This window comes from Periophthalmus magnuspinnatus, chromosome 13 (assembly GCF_009829125.3).
Source record: "Periophthalmus magnuspinnatus isolate fPerMag1 chromosome 13, fPerMag1.2.pri, whole genome shotgun sequence".
NCBI classification, from domain to species: Eukaryota; Metazoa; Chordata; class Actinopteri; order Gobiiformes; family Gobiidae; genus Periophthalmus; species Periophthalmus magnuspinnatus.
Window position 1 is genome coordinate 8495758 of NC_047138.1, and position 11305 is coordinate 8507062.

At 41.3% G+C, this 11305-nt stretch overlaps 1 protein-coding gene across 1 annotated transcript; it reads left to right on the forward strand.

The window, feature by feature from the left end:
• Positions 1 to 968: 968 nt before the first annotated feature.
• Positions 969 to 11035, forward strand: igsf10 (immunoglobulin superfamily, member 10). The gene is made up of 10 exons (XM_033977415.2): positions 969 to 1048; positions 1435 to 1665; positions 2022 to 2151; positions 2222 to 2612; positions 2859 to 3608; positions 3788 to 5395; positions 5899 to 7242; positions 7335 to 8235; positions 8493 to 8871; positions 8947 to 11035. Exons 2-10 carry the CDS (start codon positions 1466 to 1468, stop codon positions 10495 to 10497), a joined length of 7254 nt encoding a protein of 2417 aa, XP_033833306.1. The 5' UTR covers positions 969 to 1048; positions 1435 to 1465; the 3' UTR covers positions 10498 to 11035.
• The last annotated feature ends 270 nt before the right edge of the window (positions 11036 to 11305 follow it).

Genomic DNA, 11305 nt, shown 5'->3' on the forward strand with positions numbered 1-11305 from the left:
TTTTAACAAGCAACCTCACCTCTCCACATCTTTTCAGCAAACTTAGACAACAGAGAAGACACCACAACCCAACAGTCCTTTAGTAAAAACTGTGTTGTATTGAAAACTGGCATTTGTCCTTGGGTCACACTAGATTATGTCAAAACCACACGTCTTTGGAAGAAAATCACTGCTGTTCATCTTTAGAGGAAAAAAATCAACCATGAATAACAGCCATATTGTGTTTGCATGTGCTGTGTTGTCCAGATGTTCAGACAGTGATGACATAGGCTACAAAACAAGGCAACATTACCTTGAAACAACTTAAAATACAAGCCCATTCACACATGCACCAAGCAGCCAAACTTTTACTATGAAGTCACCCCTTAGTTGTGCCATAAATATCAGTGGAATTTGACTCTGCACTAAGTTGTCTCTAAAAATGCCATTGTTTATTCTCTCACAGTACACCAGCAGCTTTGAAAAGGGGAACATTTTGCGAGTCAAAACACACATGGTATGATTTAAAGCTGGTCTGTGTTCTCATTTTTATAGTTTCTGTTTCATGACCACTGTTTGTCAATGAATGGCTATGAATATAAGGTCTGTGACAGTTGATGGGAAAAAAGTAGGTAAACTAAGCAAAGGAACAAGACAGCTAACATAACTGATCCAGGCAAGAATAAAATAAGAGAAAGATCTACATGGATTTGATATACAGTCAGAGCACAATAAATCTGCACTAAGTAACCCACAAGGAGAAGTGAAGTCAAATAAATCAGGTGACTATGGGTATTTACTACAGAGTTGTTTTTTTATAATCAAAAACCTAATTCTGAGGTGGTCTACAAGTGCGCCACAATTATTCATTCAAAGAGGCCTGGTTCTTTCAGGGTTGAGTTTCTGCACATTACAGGGGGTGGGGCGACCAGAAAACGAGAGGCTAAAGCTCGGACTCTCAGATGCCTCTCATCCCTGAGCGTCTCACACAGTGGACTTACCTCAACGTTTCATCTGGAGAAATATTTAACTCAAGTGGATCACATAACTGCGCTTTTCACAATTTAAGGTAAGAAATAGGAAAGGTAATGTATAAGAAAGCATCATATAAACACTGCTTATAATTCACAGTATGGTGATTAGGTTTATACTGTTAAGCAGTTTGTAAATGTTAGTAAGCATTAGAGTTTTTGTTCTGTCTGTGTGATTGTTGTTAGACATTCAGGTCATCAGCAGTGGCATAGTTTATGTTTGTTACACATCTTTCATAAAAATACATTATACTTTAATAATAGGCCAAATACATACAGCAAATACATTCTTCTTTTTTACTTTTCTATTCATTTTGTGTGTTCACATATAAATATGATCAAGTGCATAGCTATTTGGTATATATTGCAAATATATCTTGACTATGAAACTTATTGCACATGGATGATCTGTGTCTGAGTCCAGGTGGGATTCATATGTTCTTGTCCTGTGTAAGATGAGTGAGAGAGCCTCATACCTGTGGGGCGGTGTGCTGAGGACTCTGCTTATACTGCTGACCGCCTGCTCCACAGCAGAGGGAGGACGCTGTCCTAAGTCCTGCTCCTGCCATGTCCCCAACGAAGTGCACTGCACCTTCAGATATTTGACTTCAGTCCCTGAGCACATCCAGCCAACAGTGGAGAAGATGAACCTGGGGTGAGCTGCAGCTTTCTCTTTTTACTATAATCACAAAATACATAAGACTCAACTATCTTTTACTGACAACATGGAAATGGAAGATGCTAAAAAGCATGTCTAGTAGTATGCTAGTAATAGACTAACAACTGGCAAAACTAAAGTAAGCTTTACTAAGGCTAGCTATCTAATATACTGAAAATACGCTCCACACAAATTGTTAAACCTGTAACCTACAGATCCACTGGTAACTTTGATTCTGCTGTAGATCAGTCCAGTGTTCAAGCACCTTACACATTTGTTGTAGCAAGTATATTGCCATCTTCGGATCTATTTGATAATGAAAAATATATTATATTGTATTTAATGTGTTTTAGGTACAACAGCATAGCAATGTTAAAAGAAAATGACCTGACTGGACTCAAGAATTTAGAGTTATTGATGCTGCATAGTAACACCATCCACAACACTGAAGATGGAGCTTTCAAAGATTTAAAATCTCTACAGGTAAGCATATTACTACACTGGGTATAGTGTGTGCAATGGCTTTAATGCTAACTAGACTGTTCCTTTACAGGTTCTGAAGATGTCCTATAATAAATTAAAGAAAATCAACAAAGAGACATTTACAGGACTAGAAAGTGTCATAAGACTTCACTTGGACCACAACCACCTTGAGTTTATTCATCCAAATGCATTCTATGGCCTAACCACTCTACAGTTAGTAAACCTGGAAGGAAACTACCTTCAGCAGATTCACTCACACACATTTATCACTTTGAGGTATAACCAGCTGTTTGCAGTCTCCTCTGTGAAGACCATCCACCTGTCAGACAATCTCCTCTCCAGCCTCCCTGCAGACACTTTCCCTTCCTCTGTCCAGCTGGAGAATCTCTTCCTTCATGGCAACCCCTGGAGTTGTGACTGTCGTATGGCATGGTTCACAAAATGGAGGATCATGAATGTTGGTGAGGATTTTGTTTTATTTAAATTGTTCTCAAAAAGCACATTATAGGATTCACTGACAACACCTTATTTTTCTTATAAATATTATGCAGCAGACATTTGTGGCTATCGTATTTGTGCAACAGAAGGAGCAAACTCAAAACATGGCCCATTATTTGCGTCCACGTAGAAACACATACAGCATTCCCTCTAACAATGATCCAATGCTCCAAACAGATGACTGAGTAGAACCTTGTTTCTTTTCTCAGGTGTTTTGAAGTGCAAGCGTGATCGGAGAGGCCAGCTTTGTCCAGTTTGTCAAAATCCTTCCATCCATCACAACAAAACCTTATCTCTTATCTCAAGTGATGCCTTCATCTGTACGAGACCTGCAATCCAACCCCATCTAAAGAACAAAAATATTACTTTGGATGAGGGAGAGTACAGTCAACTTTTGCCCAAAGACTTTATAGCACCTTTAGGTTCAATACAAATTAACCTTACAGATCATTTCCACAATGAAGGTAGCTTGTCCTGCACTGTCCAAAGACCTTCCGCTTCTGAAAACTTGACTCTGGTCTCGGGAGAAGATGGCACTAACCACATCACTGTTACTATGACAACTTACCTGATCTGTAATGTTGATCATGAGCATATGCCGCAGCTTTGGCAGATCTTGGCCATTTACAGTGACTCTCCAATGCAGCTGAGGAGAGGTGAAATGACAGCCAAAACCCCCGAAATGAAGTACAGGTACAGTCAGATGAAACCCATGGACGAGGACGATGATTTTCACACAAACATTGAAGCTGTGATCAAAGCTAGCCCTGCCCTACTGATGCAGCCAGAGATTAACTTACAGCTAGACCGGACAGCTACCACCTTCTCCACACTGTATGTCAAATACCAGTCTGTGGTCAACCTTGGGGTGGACAATACACAAACTAACAGAGATGGCTACTCTTGGACCGTGATCAAGCGTGACAATCAGACCAAGACTCAGCTCACTGCAGTTACAGGTAGGCTTAACATAATGTCTCAACAGAACTGAGGTCAAGAGTCTAACCATGTCATCAGCTCAAACCAACTTAAAACCATAGCATTATTTTTATTTTTATCATTTTTGTGCTCTTCAAAAACCTAGTTAAATATGTCAAGAAGAGCATCTACTTGATTTTGACTTTGATTTTCAACACAGGTGCAGTTGCCCAATTCAGCTGTGAAGTTGTCGGTGAACCCAAACCAATAATGGAGTGGATTTTACCAGATGGAAGCAAGGTCCGAGCTCCTTACAGCAGTGAGGACAAGCGGCTCCTGATCTCTGCAGATGGAAAATGTACCATCCGAGGAGTGGCTCCCTCTGACATAGGACTGTATCATTGTATTGCTACCAACTACCTGGATGCAGATATTCTCACCTTCAGACTGAACGTTCTGTCTCCTGATGTAGAAGATGATGAAATCAATGGTCTCCAGCTGACAAAGCCACTGGGAGAGAGGCTGATGCTTGAATGTGGTGCAACAGGAAGTCCTAAGCCTTCAATTAAATGGATTCTTCCTGATCACAGCATATTAGAATCATCGCAAGACAAGAAAAAGGTGTATGAAAATGGATCACTAGTGGTAGAGAGCCTCACAAAAAGAGATAGAGGTTTTTATAGGTGTCAAGTATCCAATCAATTAGGAGTTGACCTGTTAGTGTCACATGTTTTGGTGACTGGAGAGGAACCTAAAGCAGTAACAGTTTTGGACCAAGATGAGGAAAATATTCTAGACAAGACGAACGTTGACAAAGTTGATACTGAGAATCCTTCTATTGGCAAAGCAAGTCAAGAATCCAGGACCGTCACGTCAGACCGGCCATATCCCAGGCTTAGATCCCGGGACAGGGAGCACTTGGAGAGTAGACTAGGTCATAGAAGGAGGGGTCCTTTCAGCAGCAGAAATAGAGTTCTGCATAGGTCATACAAGAAATTGGACCCAGAAAGATTTGCCCAATTTTTGAATAACATAAAAAATAAAGAAAGAACACACAGTGGCTCAAATACAGAGTCTAATATATTTTCTGGTGATGGTGATGTCAGTTCGGGTGAGAATCCAGATGATGTCATTCTGCCACAGTTAGTCAAACCAATCACAACTAAGCCAGAAAACCTAGGGACAACAGAATCATATTTTCAACATAGACCTACACAGACAAACAATCTAGTAACACTTAAATATTTTCCAGAGAGTCAGAGTAATGCACCATATGTCACAGTTTTACAAAATAAACACTACCCTACTTTTAATGAACCTACTGATGTTTATACTTTGGAGAGAACTTCAAATATTGCCTTTAACGTGCACCCAGTTACTGCCCAGCGACTAGAAGATCCAGAAACATCTACAGGAGCAGCCATTTCATTCACAACAGATCCTCATGTTACTCCCATGAGAGATGGAACAGGGCCATTGGTGTACACCTCCACCGATCCAGACCACCAGACCACCTTCACCGCTGTGACCACCGCAGAGAGACAACAAGACGAGATCACCTGGCACACCACTCAAACCATCAAGTCTCCAAGCCTACATTCGGGATCTACTATCATATCCAGGCAGCACTTTCATATTATTCCACATAAAAATGGAAGAGCTGGAGGAGGAGGAGGAGGAGTAGGAGGAGGGAGGAGAAAGTTATTCCCAGGACGAAGAAGAATTGTCAAGCCAAACAGGATCACAGACATACAGTCGTTTATCAGTAAAGTGAAGCAGAAAAAGGATGGCAATTCTACAGTGCCGTACACGATTCAAGTGACTACAGGTGAGAAATCCAGTCCAACTATATTAATGCAAATGAAGTAGTAAAAGTAAAATATTTTAAATAACAGAGTTGAGAAAGACTGATTAAATCTGTGAACTGGACAAATCGTTGTCCAGACTGAGGGATTACACAGACATCTTTGTTAATAGAGGTTTATTTACATCACTGTTGCCATGAAAACTGGGGCAACAACAGACAAATGAAAGTGCTGTGTTCATGGGTTTCAGCTTCTTGTTTTATACACATTTTAAGGACTTTTTTCCATTCAAAAGATATAATATTTAGTTCTCATTTGTTAACCACTATGGCAATGGGCCTATTTTTTCATAATCAGCCTATTAAATCTTTCTTTGTTTTTTAAAAGTTTTGTGCATATGTTTTAAAAATATTGTTTTGCTACACTAGGGAAAAATGATTCAATTATTTAGAAATGTGTAATATGAAATATATTTAACGTATTTGTCATTAAATTCATTCAAGTGCATATTTCTTGTTGTTTTCAGAATGTGAATGTGGCAACGATGGGGCAAAAACAGCGGTCCGTGATGTGCAGGTGCTGACACCAACCGCGTCTCCCGCTAAGAGACCAACAAGCATTCAATACACAAACACTAACAGTGACATTCCTCTGAAACAGCCCACCCATGCTGGACCCCGAGAACTGCCCTCTACACGAGACTACATCACTTCAGCTGACGCACCTGAATCTGCCCCCACCACCGACCCAGTTCTGATCACAAACCAGGAAGCGTCTGAGACTACTAAAGGGAGAATTTCTTGGAACAGACCATTGAGAAGGGAAAATACAGGCAGCTACGCTCGGAAACCATCTATCACGCCTACCATTTCCACCACAGCTGAAACAACAACTGTGACTGCTACTACAACCCCCGCGGCTGTGCCTACCATTGAGGCAAACGGAATAGTTATACCTGCTACAATATTTACTCCCACCCACTCGCACGTGAAGGAAAACTCTGGAGATGATGATTTTGGGGAATTTTCTGCCGATTTTGAGTTCACTACACAAAAACCAAGATATCAGGCATATACCACAGCATCATATTATTCTTCAACTATAACTCAAACTCTCGCAGAATCACAGACTTTACCATCGCCCCCTACTGTCAAACCCCCCACAGCCATAAATGAAGATGTCATTTCTGGTTCTGGAGGACTACCTAATATTTGGTTTGGTAGAAAAAAGCCCAGTGGGACAAAAGGCAGACATGGACAGAGAAGGAAGCCGATTAGAGGAAGAAGACCAACCAATAAAGACCATGCTGACCCACCTAGAACTAGAGGAACAACAAAGTTACCCAAAGTGACGACAAAATCCCCCGCTACAAGTTACACTGAGCAAGAATCAGTGTTTACATCAGGTCGTTCATCCAGGTTTACTACCCACGCTCCAAGGATGACTTCTGCTAGGACTTATTCTACAACATTAATGCCAACCACCACCAGGGCATTTTACCCAACAGCTTTTAGTAGGGTTCCAGATAACATCACTCCAACTCAAAAAGTCACCACATACAGACCACAGATTACAAGGCCAGTGTTAAAAAGTACCATTAGCTCTGGGCAAAGACGCACAAATACACCCTCCTACCAAAGCAACAGCCTATCAAAAGTTCACCCCTCTGTTACAACTGGCCAGAGTGCTACTATTGTGAGTAGAGTGCCCTTTGAGTCTACCTCCATTCTGATGACAAGCAAGCCCAGGATTATTGGAGGCAATGCAGCCAGCTTCACTGTGCTGTCAGACTCAGATGCGTTTCTGCCGTGTGACGCTGTTGGAAACCCTCAGCCTACTATCAGCTGGAGACGATTTTCAACAATTACAGGTATACATTTGGCACTTTTTTTTCTAATATTTTCAATAATAATAATAATAATACAGTATTTTAATGTTGTCTGTTTTGTTTTCTGTTTCCAGGAAACACAATGTCTATCATGGGGAAAGTAGGGAAATTTGCAGTGCTTGAAAATGGAACATTGTTAATTCAAAATGCCAACATAAAAGATCGGGGCCAATATCTCTGTCTAGCTGAAAATAACCAGGGATCAGACAAACTCCTAGTAACCCTGTCTGTGGTGGCTTATCCATCACGCATCCTGGAACCCAAAATGCGAGAGCTTAAATCTCACACAGGAAATCGAGTGGAAATAAGCTGTAAAGCAGAAGGCCGACCCGCTCCAATGATAACCTGGATCCTGGCAAACCGGACCCAGGTTAGAGGCCAGAAGTCTCAGGGGAGAGTGACTGTGAGTGACCAGGGTACTTTAGTCATTGAACAGGTTTCTGTGTATGATAGAGGACACTATAAATGCATTGCCAGTAATCCAGCTGGGGCAGATACTGCCTCAGTGAAACTCCAGGTGGTGGCAGCTCCTCCAGGCATATTAGAAGAGAAGCGTCAGGTCATTAGAATCTCAGCAACTCAAAATATATGGCTTCCCTGCACTAGCATCGGCAGCCCCCAGCCCACTATTCACTGGGTCCTATTTGATGGAACAGTGATACCAACCAACAGAGGAATCAGAGGATCTCGGATAACAGTACATCACAATGGCACCCTCCACATAAAAGACGTACTGCTGTCAGACAGTGGAAAATACGAATGTATTGCCACCAGCTCCACTGGCTCAGAGCGCAGAGTGGTGACACTGATGGTAGAGAAGTATGAGACCATGCCTCAAATAATGCAGATATCCCAGCGTCTCACCGAACTCTACTTTGGAGATCAGCTGACCCTGAACTGCACAGCTAAAGGAGAACCAACCCCTAGGATCATATGGAGGCTGCCTTCGAAAGCTGTGGTGGACCAATGGCACAGGTAATATAATGCATTTTCTATTTACTAAAATTTGATGTTGATAATAATAATAATAATAATAATAATAATAATAATAATAATAATAATAATAATAATAATTATTATTATTATTATTATTATTATTATTATTATTATTATTATTATTATTATTATTATTATTATTATTATTTATTTATTTATTTTTTATTATTATTATTTTTTTATATTTTATGGATAATGGAAAACTATAATGGAATAATCTGAAATGTCTTTTCTAGGATGGGAAGCAGAATGCAGGTCCTTGAAAATGGCACACTACTAATCAACTCTGTAAGTGATAAAGATGCTGGGGAATATCTTTGTGTGGCACGAAACACAATTGGTGACGACCTCCAACTCTTAAGAGTCAGGGTTTCAATGAAGCCAGCCAAGATAGAAACAAAGCTTCTTGATAAAAAGCAGGTCACATTTGGGAAGGACCTAAAGGTGGACTGCAAAGCCTCCGGAGCACCAAAGCCAGAGATCTCCTGGGGACTTCCAGATGGTACAGTGGTCAACAGTGTTTATCAGTCTGACAGCAGCATAGGTGGAGGAGGTGGAGGAGGGCGAACACGAAGATACACTCTGTTTGATAATGGGACCCTATACCTTAATCAGGTCTGTTAAAACATGAAGCATCATTTTACAAGTGGTCAGTGGTGGAGCGAGTACTTATTATTTGTTTTTCCTCAGGTTGGTATGTCTGAGGAAGGAGACTACACCTGTTATGCGGAGAACCAGGTGGGGAAAGATGAAATGCATGTACATATCACTGTGGTGACAGCAGCTCCACACATACACACACCTGCCCAGGCACAAGTCCGAGTGAAGTCCAGAGGGAACGTCCGCCTGGACTGCCATGCTGTGGGAGAACCCAAACCCAAGATCCTCTGGATGTTGCCCTCCAAAGATGTGATAGCTGCTTCTAATGAGCGTTACTTAGTGCATGTCAATGGCTCTCTTGAAATCAGGGATGTGAAGTTAGGTGACGTTGGTGACTATATCTGCAAGGCTCGCAACCCAGCTGGAGAGAGTAGAAAGGTTTATAAGGTTGAAATAGATGGGAACATCCCAATGATCAATGGCTATAATCAAAACAGAACTGTTATTAAAGATATTGCTGCTAAATACTCCAGAAAACTAATGGACTGTAAGGCTGAAGGTGACCCTACACCTACAGTCACATGGATTATGCCTGATAACATTTTCCTGTCTGCTCCTTACTTTGGCAGTAGAATCAATGTCCATCATAATGGCACATTAGAGATAAAAAATGTGAGGCCCACTGATACTGCAGAGTTTATCTGCATAGCAAGGAATGATGGTGGGGAGGCAGTTATGGTAGTTCAGCTCCAAGTAATAGGTACTATGCAGAGGCCTATCTTTAAGAACCCCTTTAATGAACGCATTGTGTCTCGCATTGGGAAAACTGTAGTTCTGAACTGCTCTGCCAGTGGGCATCCAGCCCCTGAGATCTTTTGGACTTTGCCCAATGGCACAAGATTTAATCAAATACAAGGGCATATCTCCAGGCATCATGTTAGTAATGATGGAAGCTTAGTTATTCACAGCTCACAAAAAGAGGATGCTGGGAAATACAGATGTGGTGCCAAGAATTACATGGGTTACATCGAAAAGTTAGTTTTGCTGGAGGTTGGACAACAGCCTTATATCTTGACCAGGCCCAGAGGGATAATTCGCAGTGTGTCTGGTGAGCCTCTGTTTCTTCACTGTCTGTCAGATGGAAACCCCAGACCCAGTATCTCCTGGACTCTTCCTGGTGGGCACACGCTGGCTCGCCCTCAGGTCTTAGGACGCTATCAGCTACTGGAGAACGGCACTTTGATCATCCAGGACACCACAGCCCATGACAGAGGGAGCTATGTGTGCAGAGCCAGAAATGAGGCAGGGGAGGCTGTGCTCACAGTGCCCGTGCTCATTATCGCATACCCTCCACGCATTACCACAGGACCCCCGGCCTCGGTGCGGGCCATCAGAGGAGCGCCACTGCAGCTGCACTGTGTGGCTGTTGGGATTCCTAAAGCAGAGATCACATGGGAGCTGCCGAATCATTCACTGCTGTCTACAGCAGAGCAGGGCTGGCCCACAGGCAGTGAGCTGCTCCATCCACAGGGCACACTCATCATACAGAGGCCCACCCTCTCTGACTCTGGCACTTACAAATGTCTGGCCAAGAACTATCTGGGAACTGATGCCAAGGCCACATATGTGCGTGTACTTTGATACAAGACACATACAATCAGACTGTTAAAGAATCAATGGCCTTATCAGGATTTTTGTATGTTCTAAATCCTTGATCCAGTTTTGAGCAATTATTTTGTCAACAATAGTGTGGTATTATTGACTGATAAAAGGATTCAACAAATTTACCAAAAATACAATAGCTCCATAAATAAAAATATATTATGCAAAGTTACACTGGATATATTCTAAATGACAGCAATGTCTTCACAAGAAAAGGGGTGTTTTTTCTAAGCTATAACATTTTAAGCCAATCCATTGTGTTGTACACAAAATATGTCAGTAATGTTATACATTATGCTACTCTGTAATAATACAGTTTAATGTTTGTAGTATCTACTTTATTGTCATTTGTTTTGTGCAGCTTAAACAAGTGTTCTTGTAAATTATACTAGTAAATGCAGAATGTAGCTTTACATGTCACAGAGCCATTTCAATTATGTTTTGATGAAGATCTTGTTTATATTAGAAAAAAAGTAAACATTTCCATTTTCCAGCATTATTTATTGTCATTGTGTACTGGTGTGTTGGCCACTTGCTAATTTAAGGGATGTCAGGGCAGAGAAGGATGTTGGAATTAAAGGGCCTCTGTGTGGTACCACTGTTTGTTACCTAAATAAACTTAAAAACCAATGATTAAAACTCTGTTGCATAAACTCTACAGACTAAAGACTAGAGACAGAGGAAGCAGCAGTGTAATATCTAGAAGACGGATATGGGGAAAGAGGGAATTCTCTTCCATAAACTTTGGAATGTGGGCAGTTTGCTTTGTGATTTGACAGAAAACTGG

What these genes read in the sequence shown, in the direction of transcription:
- igsf10 (XM_033977415.2), top strand. Translation starts at nt 1,466, where the DNA reads ATGAGTGAGAGAGCCTCATACCTGTGGGGCGGTGTGCTGAGGACTCTG. An exon ending in TCAGCTCACTGCAGTTACAG is followed by an intron (nt 3,609 to 3,787) that starts GTAGGCTTAACA and finishes TTTTCAACACAG; the next exon opens with GTGCAGTTGCCCAATTCAGC. An exon ending in CACGATTCAAGTGACTACAG is followed by an intron (nt 5,396 to 5,898) that starts GTGAGAAATCCA and finishes TGTTGTTTTCAG; the next exon opens with AATGTGAATGTGGCAACGAT.